At 34.9% G+C, this 16296-nt stretch overlaps 1 protein-coding gene across 2 annotated transcripts in view; it reads left to right on the plus strand.

Moving 5' to 3' along the window:
• PPM1B (protein phosphatase, Mg2+/Mn2+ dependent 1B) overlaps window positions 1-16296 on the plus strand; it is an 89312-nt gene that overhangs the window by 53662 nt on the left and 19354 nt on the right. For both annotated transcript variants that reach the window (XM_069071609.1, XM_069071610.1), the window contains exon 2: window positions 5075-5934. In XM_069071609.1, the coding sequence (XP_068927710.1) occupies window positions 5089-5934 (846 nt within the window). In that variant the 5' untranslated portion in view covers window positions 5075-5088. The remainder of the gene's footprint in view (window positions 1-5074; window positions 5935-16296) is intronic.

Consider the following 16296-nt stretch of genomic DNA (forward strand, 5'->3'; position numbering starts at 1 on the left):
TGTGTGTGTGTGTGTGTGTGTGTGTGTGTGTGTGTGTGTGTGTGTGTGTGTGTGTGTAGTTAGTAAACTATGAAAAGTCATTTGATTTAGTTGAGGAAAAATGCCACCTTAAAGGCTTTATCGGTGTTTTCCATGCATGTATCAGGTTTATGCAAGACTCACTGAAAGATATAACAGTAGGGGGGAAAAAACCAGCAACCTTATTTTAATACCTTCTCAATCAACAAGTGCAAGTGTCTGCTATGTACCAGGCACTTATGCTAAGGTGTGAGGGATATAAGTACTAAAAACAAAACATTCTCTACATACCCGTGTTTCCCCAATAATAAGACACTGTCTTATTAATTTTTTTTTGGACAGAAAAAACACCAGAGGGCTTATTTTCAGGGGAGGGCTTATTTTAATGAACATTGACAGCAATTTTAATGAACAGGTAAATGTAAACAAAAAAATGTACCTTTATTCAATAGTGAATTCAATAAAGAACAGGATGACGCGCTCACTGCTGCAGCTCTGATTGGATGCAGCTCGGAGAGCGGCGTGCGTTTCACCCGGGGGTGGGGAGGGACGGTGCATTAGGAGGGTACCGTAATGTAGCGTGTAGCGCAGGGGATCACCTTCACTACAGTGGCAATCTCAATAGGGCTTATTTTCGGGGGAGGGCTTATTTTAGAGGAATCTTACACAGTAAGGGGAGGGCTTATTTTCGGGATAGTCTTATTATCGGGGGAAACACGGTACTATAGGCTTATGTTCGATGGGGGAGGCAAATACATATAAAATCTATATAATATAAATGTAAGGTTTATAAATATAAATATTTGCATACATAATGGTTAAATACAAGGTAGTTTAGGAGGAAGAGCGTTAATAGTGGGGCACAGGGGAAATCTTGAAAAACTTCATGCTGAAGATGATGCCTGAACTACTTCGAAGTGGGAAGTAAAGAGGTACAGAACCTACATTCCAGGCCTGAAGTACAGCCAGGGAGTGTGAACACATTGGAGATGGGAGTTAAAGTATCATGTGAATGGTGAGTAGTGTCACTGTGTGAAAAATAGAGGCCAGTTTGACTGAATTGCAGAGTCCAGAGAATGAGTAACATTCAGTGAAATAGGAAAGGTGTTTCTGCCAGATTATGTAGGGTTTTAAAAGCTAAATAGAGGAATTTATGTTTTATCCCAGAGGCAATGGGAAACTGCTAGAGTTAATTGACTAGGGGAGTGATATGTGCTTTAGGGAAATAATTTGTTAACAGGGTGTAAAATTGGCTATAGATTTGAGGTAGTGAGACCAAGTAAGAGGCTGTTTGAACAATTTAGATGAAAGGTGGTAAGAGCCTGAATTTAAGTGGTATCTTTGTCAGTGGAGAGAAGAGGCAGATGTGAGTGAGAATTCTTAAGAAGCAAGGTAAAAGAAATAAAGGATTTGGCAACTGATTGACTTTCTGAGATGAGGGAGAGGAATAGAAATAATGATAAGGTTATGAACCTAAGACACTGGAAGGATGGTGGTACCTTGCATAGAAGAAATACAGAAGTTTGAAAGTGGAGAGACTTTAGGGGTGATGAGTTTGAGATGTCCTTGGTACATCCAGTTTGAAATGTGCAACAGGCTTGATGAAGTAAGAGGTTTTGAATAGCTTATTTTGGAGAGTGAGCTAGGGAGTTAGGGAAGTATAAAAAGGACCCTGTTGAAGCTGTGTAACATGAATTTGTAATGTACTCCATCAGCATAGTTGCAAGACTTACTTTAGCTTCTACTGATGCTGGTGCGGAGTGGAAGTTGATTGTGGAAGTAATCCACGTTGACATTTATCTAGAGAACAGTGGGGATAGAACAAAAAGACAAGAGTGGAGAGCAGAGTATTTGAGATGAACACTTCTCATATTCTACACATGTTGCTTCTATTAACGCAACTTAAAATCCCATTACTTTTTTTGCTTGCTATACCTTAATAAGTCCCGATCTTTTTCATGTGAACTGTTCTCTAGCTACTTTCTATACTTCTGCAGTTTTTTCCTGCCAATTCAACCAAAATATAATGGGAAAGAAATGTTATCTTTTCAGATTCAGCCCATTCTAATCTGTTGATTTTTTTTGGATCCTAATACTACCATGTAAAATATTAGCAATCCTTCCAGCTTTGTATGAAGTTTAATAAGCATATTCTCACTATTATTCTACTAGTAACCTCCTCCCAAGTTGACATTAATTCATCAATCACTACTTCTTATTACCAGTTATTTAAACAGTTTTGAGTCTGTTTAAGTTACTATCTATGCCAAATCCCTCTAGCTTGCCTGTGATGACTAAATAGACTTTATTGGGGTGACTCGGTGAAATCAAGCAATATGATGATAATAATGATCATGAAGATGGTGATGATGATGTCTAAAGCATTCTCATGATCTGCTATTACTTTAATGTGTCACTGAGTCTGATCTTATTGATGTATGTCAGTGGTGTCAAGCTAAAATAGAAATGGGGGCCATTAACCAGACATAATTATCCTTGTATATCTTTTGTTGACTTAATTTTGAAATTAATGTTTTATTCTTTTAATTATTTTGTTAAATATTCACATTTATATTTTAATCTGGTTTGGTCTGCACTTAGGAGTATTGTGGACCACACGTCTGATACTTCTGTTGTAGGTGGTCCAGAGATACAGTGCACATTTGGACCATACCTATATAATGCACCTGTATCATAGACCCATCTGAAAAGGAAATTAGGTTTATCTGGCATAATTAATTTTTTTAATGAACACTTGCTGATTCATTGATTATTACTTCTCTATCCAAATGCTGACAATATATCTTGTACAAGTAACATAACTTAATGAGTTTTCTGTTAAATGGTGCTGACTTCTCAGAGTGTTACTGTCAGTAGAGTTTTTATACTTAAAAAGAACTGAATCAGTAGAGGAGAAAAATAGAATAAGTAGAAATTTTTTACTTGTATATTATACTTTGAAATCTTTTAATTGTTTGCAAATGGTTAGGATTAATATTTCTATTAAACACTTAATGTTTCATGTGTTTGGTTCTAATTTCATTCATTTGCAGTGAAATAAAATTTCAGTTTTAGCTTTTGGATATCCCTTAAAATTTTCTGTAGTAAAATTTCACCAGTGTAAAATTACTTTTAAAAAGCATATTTCAATGATGTGACTCCAGGCAAGTTGCTTAAAACTATAGGTTTTAGAGCAGTTGCTAATCTGCATTGGAAGAATGTTTCTTCACTGGGAGTTCATTATACAGGTAAAATAATAGATCTGGACCAAAAATCACCCCCCCAAATTTACCTTTCTTTTTTCAGAAACCAGATTCTTTTTTGCTTAAAGTTTCTAATACGTTAGTGCCTTTAGAATTATATTCATGACTGTTTTTGTGACATTAATTATGCATACCAAGATTGCCCTTCTAAAGATTCTGACTGAAATTTTTCAGCTTATTTTTCTGCAACCTGACTGAATTTTACTTTTTTTGTTGTTGTTGTTGCCAGTTTTGAGGACTATGAAATAGTGTCTTTAAGTTGTTCTAATTTTTATTTCTCTGGTTATCAGTAGATTTGAATATTTAAAAAGTGATTGCTTAAAATAAATGAGAAGCAACATGGTATGTAGTGCATTGACTTCAGAGCTAGTAAGATATAAACTTCACTTCTCATACTGGCTGTCTCATCATGAGCAAGTCACTTCACTTCTCAGTGCTCTAGGCAGTGTCCTAAGATTATAAATTTCGGAGATGGTACCAGCTTGCATTGGTAGAGTGAATTTTTTCATCTAAGAAATCACAGATCTTGATAATTTATGCATCCCTTTAAAAATTATCTGCATCTACTCTCTGATCATTTTTCCAATGGTGATTTAATTCCATTAAATAATTATATGAGGTGATTAGTGTTTTTCAGTGTAATAACTCTTAAGATCTATTCTATTGTTGAATTGTTGAAGATTTCTAAGTGTTCTTTCCATGGCACTGAAAGAGCCATAGGTATTCTAACCCTGTTAAACCATTGTCAGACAGACATGACAGTGCTCTGAAAGTGACTGAACAAGTAAATGTTATAACCATTCTTGGGAACATGTGTCCATATTTGAGAGAGAAATTTTGGATAATTTAAGCTTTCAGAGCAAAGTTCAATATTTGGATATAGTGTTAATTGGGATTTTGACTGAATTTTTTTCTCCCCTTCAGTGGTTCATTTTAATGATTTTGGTTTGTGATTTTGAATGGATATTAATCAATATGCTATTAGCATACATAAAACAGAGCACAGAGATGGCTAGGTGGCGCAGTGAGTAGAGTGCCGGACCTGGAGTCTGGAGGACCTGAGTTCAGATTTGGCCTCAGACACAACACACACACACACACACAAAACCTAGCCGTGTGACCTTGGGCAAGTTACTTAATCCCAATTGCCCTCCAAAAAAGCAAAAAAAAAAAAAACAGCACAAACTCTACATATTCTTTTTTTTTTTTTTTTTAACTCTACATATTCTGACTTTCTGGAGTGGCATTCTTCCTGTAGGCTCTCCCTTGTACTTACCTTCATCTCTGAAATTTACTCTGTCAGAAACAAAATCTTGATACCATAATTTTTTTTATATAGTATTAGACAGGCACATATCTTTAATTATTTTATAACAGAATAATTTGGCTTTTTAAAAAACTTCTAATCTGTTTTAGAAAACTAATAGAATTAGTGACTTAGAATAAATTTGATCTTTACCCAGATTTTTATTTGATACTCTTTATCTCCTCAACTCCCGATATTAGTGGTTTTAAAATAATACTGCAAGAATTGAGATTTTGAGGATCTCGTGTATGTGTGTGTTTGTGTGTGTACACACATATGCTGATACAATTTAGTAAATGTTTATTTCATTAATAATATTTTTAGTCGTATCTCTTGTTGTGTAATAAACCTGGACAGTATTAGTATTTTAAAATGAGGCACAATGTTATGACTGAGTTTTAACAATTTGAATAATTTGTTTACATATGTATATAGATATATATTTTCCTTTTTTAATTGAAACATCTATCATTTTTTTTTCTTCCAGATTCAGTGCTAAACATGGGTGCATTTTTGGACAAGCCCAAAACTGAGAAACATAATGCTCACGGTGCTGGGAATGGTTTGCGTTATGGCCTCAGCAGCATGCAAGGATGGAGAGTAGAAATGGAAGATGCTCACACAGCAGTTGTAGGAATTCCTCATGGCTTGGAAAACTGGTCATTTTTTGCTGTTTATGATGGTCATGCTGGATCTCGAGTGGCAAATTATTGCTCAACACACTTATTAGAACATATTACTAATAATGAAGATTTTAGGGCAGCAGAAAAACCTGGATCTGCTCTTGAACCTTCAGTGGAAAATGTTAAGAGCGGAATCAGAACTGGCTTCTTGAAAATTGATGAATACATGCGTAACTTTTCAGATCTCAGAAATGGGATGGACAGGAGTGGCTCAACTGCAGTGGGAGTTATGATTTCACCTGAACATATCTACTTTATCAACTGTGGAGATTCACGTGCTGTCCTTTATAGGAACGGACAAGTCTGCTTTTCAACCCAGGATCACAAACCTTGCAATCCAAGGGAGAAGGAGCGAATCCAAAATGCAGGAGGCAGTGTAATGATACAGCGTGTAAATGGTTCATTAGCAGTTTCTCGAGCTCTGGGGGACTATGATTACAAATGTGTGGATGGCAAGGGTCCTACAGAACAACTTGTTTCTCCAGAGCCTGAGGTTTATGAAATTTTAAGAGCAGAAGAGGATGAATTTATCATCTTGGCTTGTGATGGGATCTGGGATGTTATGAGCAATGAGGAGCTCTGTGAATTTGTTAAATCTAGGCTTGAGGTATCTGATGATCTGGAAAAGGTGTGCAATTGGGTTGTGGACACTTGTTTACATAAGGTATGTAAATATTGCTACTAATGAATTGTCACATTGGGTTTGAAATAGCATATTAAAAAGCAACTAGGGTTGTCTAACCAGTCAAATTTAGAGCAAAGGACTGAGATTAAAGATTGCATTAGGAGAGACTTTTGTCCCAAGGTCTTTTTTAACCACAGTTGATATTATACTATTTTCCTATAATTTTCTACATGGCAGTGGGTGGTGAGGAGTTCATAAAGTTCCCTAAACTTAATGTAATTGTTGGTGTGAATACTTATAACCTGAACTTGAAGTTTGTGCAAATTGGGTTGTTTCAGGATGTGTTTCTGTGGCCTGGCCAGACCTTTATTGTAGGTAATGATTTTAAGTCAAACAATCAAATAGCATTTATTAAGCACCTACTCTACATGCCAGGCACTGTGCTAAGTGTTGGAGATATAAAGAAAGGTAAATAAAATACAATAAAGTTTGCCTATTCTCAAGGAGCACATAATTTAATGAGGGATAGAGCAGGCAAACATATGTACAAGCAAGAATATTAAAGGCAGCTTGGAGATAAGGGGCACTTTTATTAAGGACAATTGGGAAAGGCTTCTTGCAGAAGGTTTAGCTGAAGCTTGAAGGAAGCCAGGGAAGCCAGGAGATAGAGATGAGGAGGGGAGGTCTCCATCCAAGGAGGACAGCCTAGTGAAAACACTTGGCATTGGGAGATAGAGTGTCTTGTGGAAGGATTAGCAAGGAGGCCAGCAGCCCTTACTTGAAGATTATGTGGAGAAGAATTAAGGTTTAAGAGGATTAGAAAGGTAGGAAGGGGACAGATGGGGAAGGACTTGAAAAACCAAAGAAAGGATTTTATGTTTGATCATGGAGGGTACTAAGGTTCCACTGGAATTTATTGAAGGGGGAGTGGGCAGTGACATGGTCAAATCTTCACTGTAGGAAGTGTTCCAAGGATGGCAGTCATCATTGAATTAATACTAGGTGTTTTCCAGTTGTTTTGTTTTGACTTGATGCCAGTGCTCTTAACTTTTTTCTTTTAACTGTTTTTCATTCTAAAAGAGGTGACTTTTTAAAAGTTTATTCATGTATTTGTCAACCAAATTTTAATTTTAATTTCTTCATTCCTAGCACATCAGTTATCTTGGTGATATATTTTCCATCTGGTTGTAGGTCACAACCTAGCGAAGCCTTTTTGAATAACCTCATTCTGTTGAAGGATGTATTATTTCTGTCACACTCTAAATTGTTTTTCTTAATAATATTCTATTTAGTATCCTGAAACAATGTATAAAATGTTACTGTGGTAGGTTTTTTTTCCCTTAATAATTGGGATCATTATTTCAATCTTAGGCCTTTGTCTTTGGTACCTTTTTTGTTTGTCTTTTGATTAACCCAGCTATATGTGATTCTCTGTTCTTTTTTCTATGTGTACATTTTTTTGTAACTAGTTGATTCTAATAGAGTTGAGAAATATTTGATGAAGTCTTTTTCCCCCTTTTATACTCTACAAGTTTTGTAATAAGATGAGTAAGACTAATCTTCAGCTTTCTTGGAAACTCAGATTGGTCGATTTTATAGTTGAAAGAAACTTGATCATATATGTTATTTGACCAATGTAAGGTTTTTGTTTTGGAGCTCTGCATCATTTTATTGAGTAGAGGATCCATATAAAAATAAGAATTGGAGTTCCATGACGTTGGAACACAGTTTTTGTTATTTTTGTGACAGTACAAAATTTACTTGAAAATAACTGATGAGGAGCCCAGAACTTCTGAGTGAATAGCCCATGGTTTGTAATGTCATAGGATCTTTGAACCAGCCAGAGAGCTTCCTTTAGCTCTCTGTGCTCTAATTGATACCTGGGTGTTTTGTTACTATCTTGCTTTATATTTGTCAAGGATTGACATGTGCTTTGTGTCCTTGAGACCTGGTTACACTTTTGCCCATTTTCTTTCTGTTTTAAATTTTTCGATCTTAGTTTGTAAGTGAGCTTTATTTCTTCATGTTGTATTTTCATTTGTTCTGTCCATATTTTTACATTTCAGTATTTGTTATTCCTTTAGTAGCTCTACTATTGTCTGTTCCCTAAATTCCTAGTAACTTATGTTTTCTAATTCTGTGATGGCTTGGGCTCTTGTTTGGTTCTGTTCAAGACTTCTGCATTGTCTTATGATGGATCTAAGCAGGACATCTATAGAGCATTTAATAGTTGATTATTGTCATTTAGAAGTTAAAATTTAGATCTACTGTAAACTGAAATAATTATAGAAAAGATCCAGTGAAAACCATAGCTTGAATTGCAACAATACTCTGTTGTAAAGCTTCAGAGTTTGTGATAAACTGCCTTTAGAGAAGGATATTGTGGGGTCTCTGGGGTCTGTATCCAAAAATATCTTTCCTAAGGTGGGACAACATACTTCTTTTCCCTGGAGGTAAATATTCATGCATTGGACTATTTTCTTTGTGTCAGGAGCCTGTATTAAATTTTATTTATATCTTTGTACCTCTCAGTATTTATATGTTAATTATGTGGCTATATGTTAGTCACTCTGTCCGCCCTCTCCCACTATATGAGAAATCAAGCATTGTGGCCAAAGAAAATTTCAGTGAATGTGTCTTTCATTAACTTCTTTGTTAGGTTTTCTTGGGAATTTGTATTTGTGTATTAAGCTTCTTACTTATGTGCAATAACTGGAAAAAAAAAAAAGGATTTGTCTTAGACAGGTGGATTTAAGAAACATCACTACATTGAATACTGGAGGAAGAATGTTTTTAAAATGGCCTTATTTGCAGCTTTAGGGCTAGGGTTAAATTACATTTTCAAGAATTGTTGAGTACCTACTATATGTTAGGTACTGTCAGGTAAGAGGGGGAGATAAAAGAAATGTAAGGTATGTCCTGAACCTAAGGGTCAAATGGAGGATTAAGTGCCTCAAGTAGTAATTACTGTAAGTCAACAGACATCTATTAAATACTTACTGTATGCCTGGCACTGGCATTTTTAATTATAAAAGTTACTAAGAGTGAGTGATCCTTTTATTTATTAAATATTGTTATGATAAGTAAACCCAGACAAATTTACAAACATACCATAAAAGACATTCTAGGAAAATAGTGAAATGAAACAGTAGAAGAAAGTGAATCTGACTGTATATAAATCCTTATGCTTTTGTAGCTCATTAAAAGGATATATACACTTCAATAAATTTAGTGCCAATATTTGTTGTATTAGCCCTGAATTTTGTTGCCTTCAAATGTTGTCTTCATGTAGCTATGGTTGTGTTGTGTTTTACTGTATCTTTGAAATATGTTTTGCTAGAGTATTTGGAGGAGGTCTCATAAGGAAATAGGATTTGAAGTGGATTGAAATTTCAGTTTTTAGGGAGTTGAAAAGTAAGCCTTTTTTTAGGGAGCTGATATAAACAGTATAAGAAAAAGTATGGAGTCAGGAGAATGGTTTCATCCTAGGGACAGTGACCAACTGTTTAGCAGTAGTAGGTAACGACTGGAAGTTGAAAGTTTCTTGAGGCCTAAAATAATGACCTAGAATATAAAAATGAAGTTTAATTTTGTTGTATAGACAGTTGGGATCCATTGAATGTTGCTGAGAAGATTAGGTATGCAATCAGTGTGATTTTTTTTTTTGGAAGATAAGAGTATTGGAACCCAAAATGGATTGGAAAGGATTGAGAGGAGACCAGGAGGTAGGTTTAGAAACTATAGCAGTAATCTGCATGAGAAGTGAGGCATTTAGTTGTAACCTAACTTTAGGGATGGTTTTAGTGATTTTTTTTGTTTTGTTTTCAGAGGAGGAATCTGTCAGGTGTGGGAGATTGATGAGAGGCGGGGAAAGATGAAATTTTGATCCTAGTTGATTGGAATAATGGAATATCATTTAGAGGGTGAATCCATTCACCCACTCCTGCCCTGGGAAGAAGAAAACATTTTGGGAATCTTTTCTCCCCATACTCCTCTTCTTCCTCTTTCCCCAAATGTTAATTGGGGAGAGAGACTTAGGAGTGGGGTTGGCAGGATAGATAATAAACATTTCATTCCTAGAGAAATTAGTAGAGAAATGATTGATTACTTTGAGAAGTAGTGGATCTTTTCAGCTTGCTGGTTGATGCAGACACTCACTGGTGAGAATCTTGAGTTATATACTTTAAAGATTTGATTTTTGGAATGAAAGTAAGCTACTTTATAGTATTCTGACATTTCTCATAGAGAAATAGAGATATTATTACAATTCACAATTCTCATAATCCAAAGGTAAAGCTTTATACTAACACAACAAGCATTCAATAGGATAGGGACTGGACCTGTGATTTTCATTGACAGAGGGAAAAAACCAGAGTGAGATCTCTTTCTTCTAACGCAGTCTGACACCATCTTTGAAATAAGTTTAAATGACTGATGATTTAGCCAGTGTGTCTGGTATTTAACAGAGTTCTGTGGGAATCATCTCTAAGTTAACTGCTTTGTAAAGCCAGATTTTTGTATCATGTTCCTACATTTTTACATGTGTAGTTGAGCCCCTTTATCACTTTTGCTTGGACTATTGTGATAGCCTATTGCCTCAGATTTCTTGCTTAATAAATATTCGTTGACTGATCATTAGTTTAGGAACTGTGGAGGAAGCTGTAGGTACATATAAATGAATAATAAATATACAAGATAATCAGAGGATTGGTAGTAGCAGATACTGTAATCAGAAAAAGGTTCATGTAGAATGTGGTGCTTGAGTTGTTTTGAAGGAAACATCTCAGTGAGTATTCCATTCAAGGTGATAGCCAGATCATCGGCACAGAGGTTAGCACGTTCCCTAGGCACCTCTCTGACTATAAATTACAGAAGTGCAGTCTATTTGCATCAATGAAGGTAGTTCTTATACTGGAAATTTCTACAAGAGTGAAATCACATGTTCAAAATGCAATTAAAAGTTGTCAGTACTTATAGACCTTGACAAATAATGCTTCTTGAGATAGGATATTGTTGTAAGAACCTTGACTTTAAAATTGTAAGATATTCGCCTTATGGAATTATGTCATAATTAAACTAGCCACTTGCTTATTCATGGTAACTGAGTAGAGTAGAATTGAAGCCCATTGGTATTTCTAAAATATTATATTACTTAGTTTCAATATATTCCTCCACTAATATCTTACCAAAATTTCTATTAACCCATAAAACTAGTTTGTTTCATTTAATTTTCCCACCCACCATCTGCTGTAGATACTACTAATGAACATTGAAATTGTCAAAAGGCAAACAACCAAAAAGAGAAGGACCACAAGCACGACATCAATAATTGATCCACACTAGATCTTCAATTCCTGAATCATTTTAGAAAATTACTGTCTGTAGAAGTAATGCTCTCTGTAGTTTTATTCTTCCTTGGAAGTATTGGTTTTCCTAGCGGCAAAGACAAAAAAAATTGTATTGCAATCCTATATGGTGGGGCAGAGGAATTTTTAGTTATTCTAGTCAGTCAGGTAGTCTGTCAGCAAGGATTTATTATATTATGTTCTTACAATATGTCAGATACTGTGCTGGAGGCTTAGAATGCAAATATGAACAAAAAAGAAAGATTGTCTCTGCCCTCATTCTAATAGAGGAAGACATCACATGAATGGAAGATGAAAATGAGTGAGGGAAAAGGAGGTACCTTGTGGGGAGCATTATGGAGAAGTCTGGATTGCAGCCTGGTGAAAAATGAAGAGAAAACTGGCCTGTGTACACTACTTAAAATGGAGATTCTGTGAGAAGTTAGTCGATTTAGAGGGGGGCTGAGAGGACTTCTGAAGTGTGAAGGAATTGAAATGATCCTCCAGGAATCAAAGAATAGTTCAAGACATAACTATTGAGGTGAACATAATGAATTCAAAGCATTTGCTTCATTAAAGTAATTTGTGTTGTACTTTTAAAAGGTTGATATTTTCCTCTCTGCAGTCTTTTGTGTTAGGTAGTAAAAGCATTGCTGTCTCTATTTTTCAGATGAAGAAATCGAGGCACAAAGCTATGAAGTAACTTGCCAAGATTCACACAGCTAGTAGGTTACAGACAGTGATATTTGTACTTGGCTCTTATAAGTTCAAGGGATGAGTACTTTTCTCACTGCACAATTCTATTCCATAAATTGTAATAATTACATGTATAAAAGTATAATGGGAGATTATTTACCAACTTTATTCTTTTTATGAAACATCAAGTTGAAAATGCAATTAGCTAATCCCCCCATCATGAGAAATACTTAGGTATTCCTTCATAAAGTTCTTATGACTTTATTCAGCATATTTCTTGTTCATTAACTGACTTAAACTATTCCTGATTTAAAATTAATGATCAGGAAATTATAAACTATGAAGGCAGTGTGATTAACTTCTATGAATTAAGTGAAGAGAGAGTACTTGGGTTTTTATCAGCAGGCTTTAATTTACTCATTCAAATTGATAGGAAATTGTTAAAACATAATATATTCAAATGTTTATGATTGATATAGAGCTGTAACTTAAATATTTGACCAAGTACAAAATATAGTATTAATTAATAGAGAATTAGAAGTACAGGTAAATGTAAAAGTAGAACATTTATTTCTGATAGGCAATTGTCTTTTCTACCTACTGATTCTTTATATTTGAAAGAAATGCTTTGTAATTGCTTCCTATTATATTGTCTAAAATCAAGGGGGGGTACTTGTGAATTTTTGGCTGACTCATCAGGTAGCGCTCTTAGCTCATGTTTAAATCTTCTACTTGGTTTTAGAAAAACTGGGAAGCTTTGAGAGTGGTTTTAGCATTATATTAACTTTTGGACTCATATATTTAACCTATGCAGGATGGGTGAATGGGACATAATAAATCAAGAGGTAGAAGCACTAGCTCCATATAGAATATGTGTCCCCTTTGTCATAGTCAGCCCTGCCTCTCTAGATTATATTATACCTAATGTTTTTGGTAAATGAATTAACAGCCAGAAAGACAGGTAGTTGAGTCAACCTTTTTTTTAAATATATTTCTGTAGTAAGTAATCATCACTAATTGCCCTAAGGCTTGTCTCTCTTGTTCTTAGAATGGATTTAGGGGATACTTTCATAAATTTTGCTTTGAAATTTTTTTATTTGAAAACCATGTATTTTATAGGTATTCTTCATCACAAAAAAAGAACTTGAAAAACTAAGGTTAGAACATCATACTTGATTGATTATAAAAAATCACAGTGACCTGGATTTGCTACTTACTGTCTTTGTGACCTTGGACAAGTCAGCTTCACCTGTGAAATACTGTTCTCTTAATGTCCCTTCTAGATAGAAATCTATTTATATTTTTAATCACAGAACCTGAAATGGCAGGGATTGCAGAGATCACAGTATGTTAAAGCTGCAAGACCTCAGAGATTATCAAATCCAATTATTTTTATTTTTATTTTTTAGATGAGAACATTCAGGCCCAGAAAGCTGAAGAGTGACTTCCCAAGTCTACAGTAACAAATGCCCAAGCTAGGATATTAAGCTAGCTTCTTCAATTTTAAGAACTCTTCCCTCTGTACTTTGCTTCCTCCCCATAATGTAATCCCTTCCAAAAATCCCTTCTACTCCCTATCCTAGACAAGAAACCATTGAGTTTCTGCTTGAGTTCCACTGATGGAGAACCTGCCAAGACAGCTAATTACATTTAGAGACAGCCCTTAACTGTTAGGAAGTAGGCTTTTTTTGTCTAGCCAATTAAATTGCTTAGATATTTGCTCCCCTATAACTTCAACTTTATGTTCCTAGTTCTGCCCTCTGTGGGGCCAAGCAAAATTTATTATTTTCTATAAGACAGCCTTTTATATTGTTCAAGATCCCTATCACCAAATTTTCCCTTTTAAATTTTCTCTGAATTAAACAGGCACAAGTCTAGTGCCCTAAACAGTTATTCATCTTCTCTTAATCTAGTGAAGGAGAATGGAGAACAAAAAAGCAGCCTTTGGATTTAGTGATAAAGAGGTCATTAGTATTTTTGAATAGAAGATGGATACTAAAATGATATAGTTTAAAAAATAACATTGCAGAAAGTTGAGGAGTGTGTAGGTGGTGAAGCAGTGGATACCTGCTTAAAGGGCTGATTGAATTTGGGAAAGATTAAAAGATTCTCTATTAAAGAGGGATCCCTGAAATTAGCTGTTTCTAAAACCAGCTTTTTTTTTAAAGTGAGGTTTTAAAAAAAATCAGACAATAAAAGCCTATTTCATTGGATTTAAATTTGGAGAACTTTGTTAGATTAGTTCAGCTTTCCTCATAAAGAAATACTTGAGGGGCGGCTAGGTTGCACAGTGAATAGAGCACTGGCCCTAGAATCAGGAGGACCTGAGTTCAAATCCGACCTGAGACACTTAACACAAAAATTAGCCATGTGACCTTGGGCAAGTCATTTAACCCAAATGCCTTACAAAAAGCAAAAAAAAAAGAAATACTTGAAGAAACTAAGATCAGAAAATCTCTTATATCATCTATCTACATACAAGGAGGCTGATCTCCCCTGGTCCTCTTTGAATTTGTTTGGCTGAGAGATCTGATCTGATTTTCCAGTCAGCAAATTGTGAGTAGGCTAGGGCTAAAACTAACTTGGCTTTGATAGAATCCTATAATTTTCCATCCTCTTCTTTCTTAAACAAAGATCCCCACCACAGCAACTTCCCTCACCTTCACCAGAGCACTGGAAAGATTAAAAGGAGATACCACTTTGTTCTGCACACCTTGCAATACTCTTTTTATTTATAGAAGCTTTTGTATATGTATTAAACACTTGAGGAATATTAATTCATAGTATTAGTCCTGTAAATCTTGCTTAAGTCCAGCTGATAAATAGATAAAAGTAAAGTATATTGCTGAAACCTCTAATTTGGATGTCACCACTTATCTCTTGGATCATATAATTACTCAGAACCCATCACTGTTAGGACATTACAATCTTCTGAGACCTAAATATTTGATTACCTAAAATAAACATAGACTGGGTATTTAGTTTCTTTTCTGCAAATATCTTTTATTTTAACTGCTCCCTAATATTTAACCAAAAACTAAATTTAAGCTTGCTATAATATTAGGAATAAGATTCTATGGATATTTGACTTTTAAATTCTTTGTGCCTATAATAAGTGGCAAAATTCTGAGTATGGAAATTGAGCAGTTAAAAGTGTTTGGGTAACCCTTTGATACTGTGATACTTTGTTACTATACAATAATGATCTAAGAATAAAATTCTTCTTTTTAATTCAAATTCCAGAAGGGCTCTAAAATCAACGTATGGAATGTACTTCAGACACAGTTCCCTAGATATTATTGATTCTGTGATATGATTGAAAAACTATTTATTTTGTTAAAAGTTCTTATTTATTTTATGAATAATGTAATTGGGAAAGTGTTTCAAGAATTATGGGTTCCATGTTGGAATGAAATAGGGGTCGTTTGGAAGCACTAACTAGTCAGGCACTTGGGATATGGCTCTGCACCTACCCCTCATATCCATCCGAACAACAGCCTGAGCCCAGGGAATTGTATTGGTTAGACCATACATTATCTCTTCTGAACTTTTTCAAGACCATTACTTTCAGATCTCCTGACCCTTTAATTTATATTATATGACGATCTCCTTGTTACTTCTGACTCTTTGTTAGATGGGAGAAAAGCAGATAGCTTTCTCAAACCACAGCAGTTTAAAATGGCATTGGAGCTGTACAGATCTAGGGACGTAATGGGTGCCCGTCATACCTTCCCTTCCTTTGCATAACTTGAACTATTGTAGTAGAATGGGTTTTGACTATTGTACTGATTTTTAGTTGGGTGTGGATGACTCATACCTGCCTCCTTTTTGGTGGCATTCTTTGTGTCATTCTTCAATACATGAGATAGCTGGCAACCTTCTTAGGCACAAAGTATATTGGAAAGTACAGTTGGAAAAACAGCCATATGATTTTAAAAAGATTCACTTTTAAGTATTTTTCCTTAGAATTAACAGACAGATGTTTTAAACATGTTGCCTTCAGTTTTGTGGGTGAATGCTATATATTGGTAAGACTGATACAGGACTGGCAGTTCTTTCCATACTGAATTCATTAATCCATATTTTAATTGTCTAAAAAAACCTCTTTGTAATAAAATACTCTCAACATTGAGCTTAAAGTCTAACCTAAAAAAAAAAAATGAACTCCATTTATCTGAATGCTAGTTATTTGGCTGTAATTTTGGTTCTCCACAGTTAAGTCACCTTGTTAGTGTGCTTTAGTGAATCCTTAAATTGTTCTGCCCTTTTTGCATCCCTGCTTTGGTTCACCTTCTTGATTGTCCTAGTATTTATTTATCCCTTCTTTATCATGGGGTAATTGTAATAAGCATTGTTTGTT

Source organism: Petaurus breviceps, unplaced genomic scaffold, assembly GCF_028583685.1.
Source record: "Petaurus breviceps papuanus isolate PSGF00001 unplaced genomic scaffold, PetGlider_PUasm1.0 90842, whole genome shotgun sequence".
Taxonomy (NCBI): domain Eukaryota; kingdom Metazoa; phylum Chordata; class Mammalia; order Diprotodontia; family Petauridae; genus Petaurus; species Petaurus breviceps.